The sequence below is a fragment of the Myotis nattereri genome (genome assembly GCF_964212035.1).
Source record: "Myotis nattereri genome assembly, chromosome: 2".
NCBI classification, from domain to species: Eukaryota; Metazoa; Chordata; class Mammalia; order Chiroptera; family Vespertilionidae; genus Myotis; species Myotis nattereri.
Genome location: NC_138076.1, coordinates 191,817,326 through 191,830,358, shown reverse-complemented (window position 1 = coordinate 191,830,358; position 13,033 = coordinate 191,817,326). Strand labels below are relative to the sequence as shown.

The window sequence follows — 13,033 nt, the reverse complement described above, 5'->3', positions numbered from 1 at the left end:
GAATAATTTATCAAGTAATACATTTATTTTTTAATTAAATCTTTATTGTTCAGATTATTACATTTGTTCCTCTTTTTTCCCCCCATAACTCCCCTTCACCCAGCTCCCACCCCACCCTCCACCCTCACTCCACACCCACTGTCCTCATCCATAGGTGCACGATTTTTGTCCAGTCTCTTCCCGCATCCCCCTCACCCCTTTCCCCCCAAGAATAGTAAGTCCACTCCCTTTCTATGTCCCTGATTCTATTATAATCACCAGTTCATTCTGTTCATCAGATTATTCACTTGATTTTTTGATTCACTTGTTGATAGATGTGTATTTGTTGTTCATAATTTGTATCTTTACCTTTTCTTTCTTCTTCCTCTTCTTAAAGGATACCTTTCAGCATTTCATATAATACTGGTTTGGTGGTGATGAACTCCTTTAGCTTTTTCTTATCTGTGAAGCTCTTTATCTGGTCTTCAATTCTGAATGATAGCTTTGCTGGATAAAGTAATCTTGGTTGTATGTTCTTGGCATTCATCACTTTGAATATTTCTTGCCACTCCCTTCTGTTCTGCAAAGTTTCTGTTGAGAAATCAGCTGACAGTCAAATGGGTACTCCCTTGTAGGTAACTGAGTTTCTTTCTCTTGCTGCTTTTAGGATTCTCTCTTTGTCTTTTGCTCTTGGCATTTTAATTATGATGTGTCTTGGTGTGGTCCTCTTTGAATTCTTTTTGTTTGGGGTTCTCTGCGCTTCCTGGACTTGTAAGTCCATTTCTTTCATCAGGTAGGGGAAGTTTTCTGTCATTATTTCTTTAAAAAGTTTTTCAATATCTTGCTCCCTCTCTTCTTCTGGAACCCCTATAATTCGGATGTTGGTACGCTTGAAGCTGTCCCAGAGGCTCCTTACACTACCTTCGTATTTTTGGATTCTTTTTTCATTTTGCTTTTCAGGTTGGGTGTTTTTTGCTTCTTCGTATTTCAAATCTTTGACTTGATTCTTGCGATCCTCTAGTCTGCTGTTGTAACTCTGCATAATATCCTCCATTTCAGTCAGTTTGTGCTTAATTTCCAGTTGGTCCTTTATCATAACATCGAGGGTCTGACTAGATTTCTTGAAGATTTCACTACATGTATCGGTGGTTCCACCAGTCTTTTCGAGGGTCTTACTAAATTTATCGGCCGCTTCTAGAAAGTTCTTTAAAAACCTTAAAAGTGTGGTTTTGAACTCTATATCCAGTAGTTTGCTTTCCTCCATTTCTGTGATTTGTGTCCTTTTTCTTTGTCTCCACATTTTTTATGCTTCCCTGTGTTGATAAAGTGGTTTTCTGTGCTATGTGTCTTCTAGGGCCCAGTGGTTCAGCCTCCCCAACTACCTGAGGAGGACACTCTTGGTGCACCCCTTGTGGTCTTTGTGCACAGTTTTGTTGTAGTTAAGCCTTGATTTTTGTAGGTATCACTGGGAGGAATTGACCTCCAGGCCAATTGGCTGTGAGAATCAGCTGTGTCTGCAGTGGGAGAACTTCTGTGCTAGAGACACCCCTCCGGGGCAAGACTTGCTTCAATGGGGCTTTGGTGCTCACTGAGTCTGCCCCCTGAGTGTGTCCTTTATGGTTCCAAGGAGCTGCAATCTGGATGGTCCCACTCTCACCACTGGGTACACTGGCTCCTGCATCTAGGGAGGTGCTAATCTAGCCTCTGCCTGAGGCTATCCAGTAAAAGCCTCCCTGCAGGGCTTGGGTGGGGCCGGTCCCACGTGATCAAAAGGGCGGGGCTAGCAGTTACGGCTGCTCTCACAGGCACCGCTTCTCAGTGTCCCGGCAATCGCTGCAAGCCCCTCCGAGAGAGCTGGCCTCAAGTTCCGACTGATGCCAGACAGTTCTGCTTCTCCCGTATGAGTCTGGGTCCCCAGAGACTCTCCCGGAACTGGGGCTCAGAGCCTGAGACTCCCTCCCAATTGAAAACAACAACCGCGCCTTCAGCCACCAGCCTGCTCCGAGTGCGCTTCTGTAACTTAGTATTTTACTTCCACACTGCTCCTTCTCTGAGTCTCGGCATGCTTTTCTCTTTCCTTCTAGTTGTAGAATTTCCAATCAGCCAGCCTTACTGTGGATCTGTATGATGTCCATTTCATCTTTAAGTTGTATTTTTGAAGTGGTTGTGGGAGGCAGCAAATTCCGGTGTTTACCTATGCCGCCATCTTGGTTTCTCCTCAAGTAATACATTTAAAATGAAAGAACATTCCATTTCTAAAATTAGTCACTTGATTTTAACTTCGCTAATTACTAAAATAACTTAGATACAATGATCATTAAGAAATAATTTACACATTGCCCAAATATGTGTGTAAACATTTGAAATATAAATCATTAAATAAAGTAACAGGATGATTATATTGATGATGACATGATGATAGAGGCAGCTAAATGGGTGATTTCTTACTGATCGTTGTGACTTCATCCAGTTTTCTAGAAACAGAATTCACTGTAATGAAAGAATATTACCAATATATTCCATGGCCTTATGATACATAATTCTCAGCATCAGGGCTAACTTGAAAGAACAACTTCACCTAAAACTTCATCAAGAGTAAGTTAAAAACATAATATTTCTGATAATATATTTGCTATTTTTACTGCATTATAAAATTAAAGCACTGTGAATGTAACAAATAATACTTTGCTGTTATAGAATTTTCATATGGAATGAATATTAACTGCTATCTAAAAATACAGTTTATAAACTTTCTTTCATAATTTAATAGAAATATTAGCAAGCAAAATTCTCTTGTCTGCATATTACATGCCCAGCTACTGTCATTAATCTGAGTCATTTTATTACAGAAGTCAAAGTAGCACCATATATGTACAAACATACCCAAACACTAAGATATTTACAGGTCTCACTTTTTCATTTTCATTTTTATTGTTGCATTCTATTCATGTTGTACTCTATTGCCATGATTTATTTACCATTTTATAACTAATGGGCATTTATATGATGCTTCAATTTGAGCACTTTCATGATTCCTCAATTTGAGTATTTACATGACTTCTCAATTTCAGCTATTAAGAACAAGAGTAACATGCACATTTTTGCATATATATCCTGTTACACATGTACGAAAAATTCTCCATATAACAAGGATGAGTACAATTAATTGGTCTTAGAGTATGCATCTTCACCTTAAATGCATAATGTCATACTCTTGAACAGAGTTGTTTTACCAGTGCATAATCCAAGAAAATCCCTGTTATTTCAGATCCTTTCCAACATTAGAAGCATCACACTAATATTAAAACTTTTATGTTTATATAACATACTAGAGGCCCGGTGCACAAAAATTTGTGCACTCGGTGGGGAGGGGGGTCCCTCAGCCCGGCCTGTGCCCTCCCGCAGTCTGGGACCCCTCGGGAGATAACGACCTGCTGGCTTAGGCCTGCTCCTGGGTGGCAGAGGGCAGGCCCAATCCCTAGGTGCAGCCCCTGGTCAGGCTCAGAGCAAGGCCGATTGGTGAGTTGGGGCTCCTTCCCCTGTAATGCACAGAGCAGGGCGGATTGGGAGATTGCGATGCCACCCTCAGTCACGCTCAGGGTAGGGCCGATTGGAAGGTTGGGGCACCTCCCACTATCACACTGAAGGCAGGGTCGATGGGGAGGTTGCGGCGCCACCCCCTGTCACGCACAAAGCAGGGCCCATCAGGGGGGTTCGGGCTCCATACCCTGTCATGCACAGAGCAGGGCCAATCAGGGGGTTGGGACTCTGTACCCTGTCATGCACAGAGCAGGGCCCATAAGGGGGTTGAGGAGCTCCACCCTGTCACTCACAGAGTAGGGCCGATAAGGGAGTTGGGGCACCACCCCCTATCACACACAGGGCAGGGCGGATCAGGGGGTTGGGGCACCGCCACTGTCACACTCAGGGCAGGGCCGATGGGAAGGTTATGGCTCTACCCCGTCACACACAGAGCAGGGCCCGTGGGAGGATGGGGGGGTGGGGGGGTTGGGGCGCCGCACCCTGTCACACACATGGCTGCAGGGCGATCAGGTGATTGGGACGCCTTCCCCTGTCACGAACAGAGCAGGGTGGAAAGGGAGGTTGTGGCCCTGCTCCCTGTCACACACAGAGCTGCAGGGTGATCAGGGGGTTTGGCCGCTGCCCCCTGTCACACTGATCCCAGTGCCAGAAGGCCTCGCAGCTCCACTGATCCCGGTGCTGGGAGGCATATTACCCTTTTACTATATAGAATAGAGGCCTGGTGCATGGGTGGGGGCCGGCTGGTTTGCCCTGAAGGGTGTCCTGGATCAAGGTGGGGGTCCCCACTGGGGTGCTTGGCCATTCTGGGTGAGGGGCTGAGGGCTGTTTTCAGGCTGGCAGGTGACAGAAGCTCCCAACCACTCCTTTCTTTCTTTTTCTTTTTTTATTCTGGGCCAGCTTTAGCTCTGAGGCTCCAGCTCTTAGGCCTCCACTGCTGAAAGAAGGTATCTGGTTTGTTTCGGTTCTATTATTGAAACACTGTATCAACTCCAGCTCTGAGATCCCAGCTCGCTGAAAGCAGGTTTCTGGTGTTTTGTTTAGCTTCTATATTTGTAACTATGTTTCAAACTGCAGGCTCAGAGGCCGGCAAGGCAGGCGGGGAACGTTGGTTTCCTCCATCACTGAAGCAAGCAAGCCTCATGTTCAGTTTAAGCTGCCTGGCTGCCGGCCGCCATCTTGGCTGGCAGTTAATTTTCATATCGCCCTGATTAGCCAATGGGAAGGGTAGCAGTTGTACGCCAATTACCATGTTTCTCTTTTATTAGATAGGATTATTACACTTAACTTTTACAGTTCTTTTTAGATCCTAATTTCAAATTTTACTTTTAGTTAGAAAAACTTGTGTTTCTTTTTCCCTTTCAGTGACTGTAATGCTATGTACATTTATTCATATTGTGTAATATATCATTTATACATTTATCAGTATTACATTTTAGAATTTTATAAGCACACTTCAGGTCTCAAATACTTTACGGTTACCAAAAACTGTTAATACACTGGAGACATGCCCTCTAGTCAACTATTATGTCATAACACTTTAAGAAAATATAATTACTTAAAGCATGTTGGAGGGAAGTGTTAGTGCTGTTTAACAAACCCTGATATAAAGAAATGCTGAAGGTTTTCTATAAAGATATTTTCCCATAGAATGCACAAGGTTTTTTCAAATTCTGACTATAAAGTTAAACTTGTGATTTTCTCACGGAATGTAAGTGCCACAGTAGTCTCATGGCGATCTGTCTTAGCTTGCTGTTTCCTAAAATTATAAGAAAAGAGTGGCCTGAGGGAAAGGTAGCTGACAACACTGTGACAAGCATTATGATCTGATATGTCTGGACCTTAGTAAAGATCCAAGAAACTGTTAGAATAGAAATAATGTAAATGATGAAGAGGAGGAAGAGCGTTGTCACCATTTTCATGGCCCTTCTATGGGCCTCTGTGCTTGAGTCCCTCAAGCCCGTCAGGTTGAGCTGAAAATTCTTGGTGTGTCTCACCAAGGACAGAAATAAAAGAAGCAAAGAGATCAGAGACAGGAAAAGGGGGATAATATAGGTCAAATTAATAAAATGAAGACATTTAATATAGAACGTTTCATTTGCCTCTAACTGCAAAGTCATATATATTTCATGTACCCTGTAGGTATTCTACCACAATTCATTAATAGCATCCTGCATTAAGAGGTTAAGAGACAGTAGGAAGAAAGACCCCAGGAAAAGCAGAAGAACCACCCTGTTGACTCTCCACTTCAGCCACAGGAAAAAGGAGTGGGAGAAATTGGCTATCTTAAGGAAGTAGAAAATGCTGAGGCAGAAGGCAAACCAGATAGTTAGATGGCTAGTTAGTGCCCAAAGAATAGGAACCACCTTTGCTAGTTTGCCAGTAGCATACAGATGTGGAGCTAGCCCCATTATAAATGAATCCAAGAGTAGGGGCCCTCTTAGCGCAGCAGAGGGCACGTCAGTCTCATAAATGAATCCAAGAATATTACCAGCAGTTGAATGATTCTGGCCAGAGCCAAGCTGGTGAGGATGAAATCAGCTGAGGAAACTTTCCCAGTCCTGAGCCATTCGATGCAGTTCACCAGTCCGATTAACCCATTTCCTAGCACTCCTAAAATGAATATTCTTGTTGCCACAACAAGATGGAGACCTTTATTCCAATGGACATCGGTATTAGGATGTTTCTAATGTTGTGCTTCAGTGAAAGCTTTATAGTGAAACTGTTGCCGATGGACATCCATTTAGGATGCTTTCCAGAAATATTTCTACCATAACTCCAGAAAGTACTTCAAAAATTCTGCTTTGCAATACAGTTCCAGAGACCTTCATTAAAGAATAGTTCATTCCAATTGTATTGTAATTCCAGTGCTAAACTGAACAGTTCTCTTAAGACACATACATTTCATGAATACCAGTAGCATTCCTTAAAGTCAGCTACTATATAAACACAAGTGTTGATCACTTATCTAGACACCAGCTGCAAATTTTCATTGGTGCCACTGACTAAATTGATGAGGTAAAATATGTGAACATGCAAATCTGAGAGAGATTATTTTCCACATATTTGTATTTATATCTCCTTGGAACATAAATCTAAATGCAAATATTTTAAATTTTGAATAGTAAGCTAGGAGGAAAGCTTTTATATAATTCTGTTATTATTAGTTACTTATCAATAAGATCCTTGTACATATCAAGTATTTTTGTTGATTTAATTTAATTTACATAATTAATTTATTGCAATTATTTCTAGTTCAATGACCACACCCATGTCCTAGAACATAGAACTAAAAATAATCATGGAGAAATATTATAGTAGTTAAATCAGAACATAACAGCAAAGTATACCAGGAATATACACAACGCTTTCATAACCATACTTCAATAGGTCTCAAATTGTCTGCTGTTACCAGAAACTGTTAATACACTGGAGACATGTCCTTTAGTCAAATATTATGTCATATCACTTTAAGAAAATATAATTATTTAAAGACATGTTGTAGGAAACTTTTAGTGCTGTTTAACAAAACCTGATATAAAGAAAAGCTGAAGGTTTTCTATTAAGTTATTTTCCCATAAAATGCACAAGGTTATTTCAAATTCTGTCTATGAAGGCAAAGGTTTTACTTTTCTCAGAGAATTTAAGTGCCACAGTGGCCTCAAGGCGATCTGTCTTAACTTTCTGTTTCCAAAAATTATAAGAAAAGAGTGGCCTGAGGGAAAGGTAGTTGAAATCACTGTGACAAGCATCATGGCTTGGAATGTCTGTACCTTAGTAAAGATCCAAGTTGCAGTTAGAATAGAAATAATGTAAATGATGAAGAGGAGGAGGAACGTTGTCACCATTTTCATGGCTCTTCTGTGGGCCTCTGTGCTTGAGTCCCTCAAGCCCGTCAGGTTAAGCTGAAAATTCTTGGTGTGTCTCACCAAGGACAGAAATAAAAGAAGCAAAGAGATCAGAGACAGGAAAAAGGGGATAATATAGGTCAAACTAAGAAGAAGAAGACTTTTGAGATAGAACATTTCATTTGCCTCCAACTGCAAAGTCATATTTATTTCATGTACCCTGTATGTATTCAACCACAATTCATTAACAGCATCATGCATTACGAGGTTAAGAGACAGTAGGAAGAAGGACCCCAGGAAAAGCAGAAGAACCACCCTGTTGACTCTCCACTTCAGCCACATGAAAAAGGAGTGGGAGAAATTGGCGATCTTAAGGAAGTAGAAAATGCTGAGGCAGGTGGCAAACCAGATAGTTATGTGGTTAGTTAGTGCCCAAAGAACAGTAACCACTTTTGCTAGTTTACCAGTTGCATACAGATGCGGAGCTAGCCCCATTATAAATGAATCCAAGAGTATTACCAACAGTTGAATGATTCTGGCCAGAGCCAAGCTGGTGAGGATGAAATCAGCTGAGGACACTTTCCCAGTCCTGAACCATTCGATATAGTTCACCAGTCCGATGAATCCATTTCCTAACACTCCTAAGATGAGTATTCCTGTTGCCACAACTAGAATGGAGGCCTTTATTTCAATTGACATCGTTATAAGAATGTTTCTAATGTTGTGCCTCAATGAAAGCTTTATAGTGAAACAGTTGCAGATGGACATCCGTTTATGATGCTTTCCATAAATATTTTCACCATAATTCCAGAAAATACTTCAAAATTCTGCTTCAAGATACGGTTCCAGTCACCTTCACGAAAAAAATAGTTCAGTCCATTTGTATTATAAATCCTGTGCTAAACTAAACAGTTCTCTTAAGACACACACATTTCATGACTACCTGTAGTATTCTTTACAGTCATCTACTATATGTACATAAGTGTTGATCACTTATCTAGACACCAGCTGCAAATTTTCATTTCTGCCACTGACTAAATGGGTGAGGTAAAATATGTAAACATGCAAATCTGAGAGAGGTTATTTTCCACCTATTTGTATTTATATCTCCTTGGAACATACATCTAAATGAAAATATTTTAAATTATGAATAGTAATTTTTAGGGAGCGGCTATGCGGTCAAGCCTTGGACTGACCTGTGGCAGGGCCACAGAAAAGTCCCTGCTTGAAGGGCAGAGCCCTCCTAATGGGCTGTGGAAGATGCAGCAAGTGCTGCCAAAACAAGGTGAAACTCACAAGAACATTGTAAACATACTGACCACTTCCCTTATTTTTTTTGTGTGTTCTGACTATAAAAGAAAGCTTTGGCTTGCAGGCTGTGTCATGTTTCCTGATCCAGGTACAGTAAACTGACCTAGTCCCAGCTGTATTCTGTTGTCTGTCTTTTATAATCCTTCACTGCCCCTCCTCTGGCTCACCGAACCTGGCTGTACTGGTGCAGCACTGTAATTGCTACAGGAAAAGCTTTTATATAATTCAGTTACTATTTGTTACTTATCAATAAGTTTCTTGTACATATCAAGTATTTTTGTTGATGCAATTTTAGTTACATTAATAATTTATTGTAAATATTTCTAGTTCAAAGACCACACCCAAATCCTAGAACAAAGAACTAAAAATAATCACAGAGAAATATTATAGAAGCTAAATCAAAACTTATCAGCAAAGTATACCAGGAATATACACAAGGCAGCTACAAATGCTACAATGCAAAATCAATTATACTTTTGTGAAGTCAGGAATATTTTGTGAGAACTTGAATCATTTAGAATTTTTGAAGAAATACAGAAACAAACTCAAGACCGATGTAAAGGTGTGTGAAGTTATCAGTGACATGAACAAGTCTGACTCCCGTCTAAACAGGGAAACTTTTTGTCTCACAATATCTTATTGGCTTTTCCATTGAAAGGGTTCTAAGTGCACTCCAATATCCATGTCCTAAATGAAATGTCTTCATCTTTCTGGGCCATAGAGTGACTATGTTTTTCAGACTCCCTGACAGATGGTGTGGCAAAGTGAATAATGTTTATCAATGTTATTTGAGTGAGAATTAATTCACCAGAGCACCATTTACAGGCTGACCCCTAAAATGTCCCACACACATGCTCCCTCTTATAACCTTCTCCCTGCTATCTGGAATGGCCATGATTCCAAGGCAATTGGAACCTACATGTTTAAGGAGGCATACTTGGAATCAGCCGTCTTCACTGGATAACAGCATGAAGCAGGCTCCTCAGACATATCAGGACTGTTTAAAAAGCAATAGGAAATTTAGATTATGTATGACTCACTTTACATTTTGGAGCCTATTGGTGACTGCTGTTCATTCACCCAGTCTAAGGCAGTAAGTGGAACTAAGCACATACAAATTAGTTAAGAGGCATTTGAATGGTAAAGAAAAAGAACCAGGAAATCTATGCCATCTGCAGATTTTATGATGGGTTTTGATTTCATTGGTTTTCCAGTTCTAATGTGGTTTATTCATGTTTTTCTTTAATATTTTGAATATCATTTTCTCCAACTATCCCTTGGGTTGAGTTTTATGTCCTGGGGCTTTGCAGGAAACAGGAAAGACATCATCCCACATTATAGTACTTATATTCTTCTCGGCAGACAAGTGGTAAAAAAAACCAATTTAATAAATCACATGTATGAAATATTACATTAAGTTATACATATTATGGTGAAGATTTCATAATACTAAGATTTTAGTTGATAAACAAGGTTATACATTTCTTTATTACAATAAATTTGCTACCAAAGTCATGTCAACACTTTCAGTTTCATCGTTTTGCACAAGATTATAATAAAAACAGATCTTGAAGACATTTTTAATAATGGTTACATACACATCATAGATATCAATTTTTATGTGTGCATAAAGGTCATTGACTTATTTACTATAATTATATACTATACTTATTGTGAACAAATCTTTAAGATCAGAAAAATTTTACTCCTTTTCTGTGAAATTTAAAGGGAATGTTTACATAGCAAGATGGAGAATGTAATTGACAGTTCAAGAACACAGCTGCTGCCAAGGAGGAGGGAGCCACGGCCATGCTCCTCCACTCCCCCCCTCCCTCCCCAGACACACATACAGACACACAGCTCATTTTATCTTCTCTCCTCACCATGCTGCCCACAGGGGTTGAGGAGGGTCCACCACTTTTGCCAGAGGCAGGAGATCCGAGCTGCTCATTCGCTTGGCCCCCTGAGGTGGAGTCAAGACCAACCTGGGCCGCTTGAGGGTTCCATTCCAGGAGCAGGATGAGGAGTTAGAAGAGGATGAGGAGCTGGAGAAAAAGAGGAGAAGAAGGAGGGGAGCCACTTCTCGCTGAGGCTAGAGGGGTGTGGGACAGAATCAGAGGATGAAGAAGAGCACTTGATTAATCTCTCTGAACTGACCCCTTACAACTCATGTTTCATTTCCAAAGATTACTTAACAGATGCAACTACAATTACAAAATGCCTTAGTACAATACATAGTGTACAAATTAGTAATCAATCTAGAAGAAAGAGGAAAAAAGCAAATGCATGAGTTTATAAAGAAAGAAGTGTAGAAGTGCCTCAACCTGCTTTTCCACAACCAGTCCCTTCAAGCAAAGAAGATCTAAGAAAGCCTTAGAATCAGTGTTTCAGATTCCACCTGAAGTTGATGTGTCTTTATTACTAGAACTAGAGGCCTGGTGCACAAAAATTTGTGCATTCATGGGGGGGTCCCTTATCCCGGCCTGTGCCCTCTTGCAGTCTGTGACCCCTCAGGGGATGACCACCTGCTGGCTTAGGCCCGCTCCCTGGGGGATTGGGCCTAAGCTGGCAGTCAGACATCCCTCTGGCAGCCCAGGAGCCCTTGGGGTATGTCCACTTGCCAGTGGAGAGCTGGCCTAAGCTGCAGTCGGACATCCTTAGCGCTGCTGAGGAGGCAGGAGAGGTTCCCACCAGCCGTCAGCCTGGTTTGTGGCTGAGCAGAGCTCCCCTTGTAAGATCGCACTGACCACCAGGGGGCAGCTCCTGCATTAAGCATCTGCCCCCTGGTGGTCATTGTGTGTCATAATGTCGAGTAATTCCTCGATATTCTGATGTTAGGGTCAATTTGCATATTACCCTTTTATTATATAGGAGTGCCTGGCCAGCCTGGGTGAGCGGTTGAGGGTCATTTGCAGGTGGCCACAGCCCTTTCAGGGTGGAGGTCCCCACTGGGGTGCCTTGCTATTTTTTTTACTGCATTATAAAATTAAAGCACTGTGAATGAAACAAATAATACTTTGCTGTTATAGAATTTTCATATGGATTGCATATAACTGCTATCTAAAAATATAGAGTATAAACTTTCTTTCATGTTTTAAAAGCATCATTAGCAAGCAAAATTCTCTTGTCTGCATATTACATGCCCAGCTACTGTCATTAATCTGAGTCTTTTTATTACAGAAGTCAAAGTAGCACCATACATGTACAAACATACCCAAACACTAAGAAATTTATAGGTCTCATTTTTTCATTTTCATTTTTGTGTTGTATTCTATTCGTGTTGTATTCTACTGCCATGATTTATTTGTCCATTTTATAACTAATGGGAATTTATATGATACCTCAATTTGAGCACTTTCATGATTCCTCAGTTTGAGTGTTTACATGACTTCTCAATTTCAGCTATTAAGAACAATTGTAACATGCACATTTTTGCATATATATTCTGTTACACATATACGAAAAATTCTCCAACATGACAAGGATGAGCACATTTAATTGGTCTTAGAGTATGCATCTTCACCTTAAGTGCATAATGCCATACTCTTGAACAGAGTTGTTTTACCAGTGCATAATTCAAGAAAAATAGTATGAAAATTATTATTATTTCAGATCCTTTCCAACATTAGAAGCATCACACTAATATTAACACTTATATCCTATCTAATAAAAGAGAAACATGGTAATTAGCGTACTTCCACTACCCTTCCCATTGGCTAATCAGGGCAATACGGAAATTAACTGCCAGCCAAGATGGCGGCCAGCAGCCAGGCAGCTTGAAGCTAACATGAGGCTTACTTGCTTCAGTGACGGAGGAAACCAACGTTCCCCACCTGCCTTGCCGGCCTCTGAGCTTGCAGTTTGAAACATTGTTACAAATATAGAAGCTAAACAAAACCCCAGAAACTTGCTTTCAGCTGGCCACCTGGATCTCAGAGCTGGAGCTGATACAGTGTTTCGATTATAGAACCCAAACAAACCAGATACCTGCTTTCAGCAGCCGAGGCCTCAGAGCTTGAGCCAGAGCTAAAACTGGCCCAGAATAAAATAAAATAAAAGAATAAAAGGAGCAGTTGGGAGCGTCAGTCACCCGCCAGCCTGAAAACAGCCCTCAGCCCTTCACCCAGACTGGCCAGGCACCCCAGTGGCGACCCCCACCCTGATCCAGGACACCCTACAGAGCAAACCAGCCGGCCTCACCCATGCACCAGGCCTCTACCCTATATAGTAAAAGGGTAATATGCCTCCCAGCACTGGGATCAGCAGAGCTGAGAGGCCTCCCGGCACCGGGATCAGTGTTACAGGGGGCAGAGCCCAAACCCCCTGATCGCCCTGTGGCTCTGTGTATGACAGGG

The 13,033-nt window shown here is 41.3% G+C and overlaps 1 protein-coding gene and 1 pseudogene across 2 annotated transcripts in view; one reads left to right on the top strand and one right to left on the bottom strand.

Moving 5' to 3' along the window:
* Positions 1–13,033, top strand: part of LOC308513971 (polycomb group RING finger protein 6-like) — a 28,019-nt pseudogene that overhangs the window by 9,352 nt on the left and 5,634 nt on the right. The window lies entirely within an intron of this gene.
* Positions 7,128–8,066, bottom strand: LOC308512452 (taste receptor type 2 member 42-like; the record flags this gene model as incomplete). Its single annotated transcript, XM_081082197.1, has 1 exon — positions 7,128–8,066. The coding sequence occupies one exon, from the start codon at positions 8,064–8,066 to the stop codon at positions 7,128–7,130; it is 939 nt and encodes a 312-aa protein (XP_080938323.1).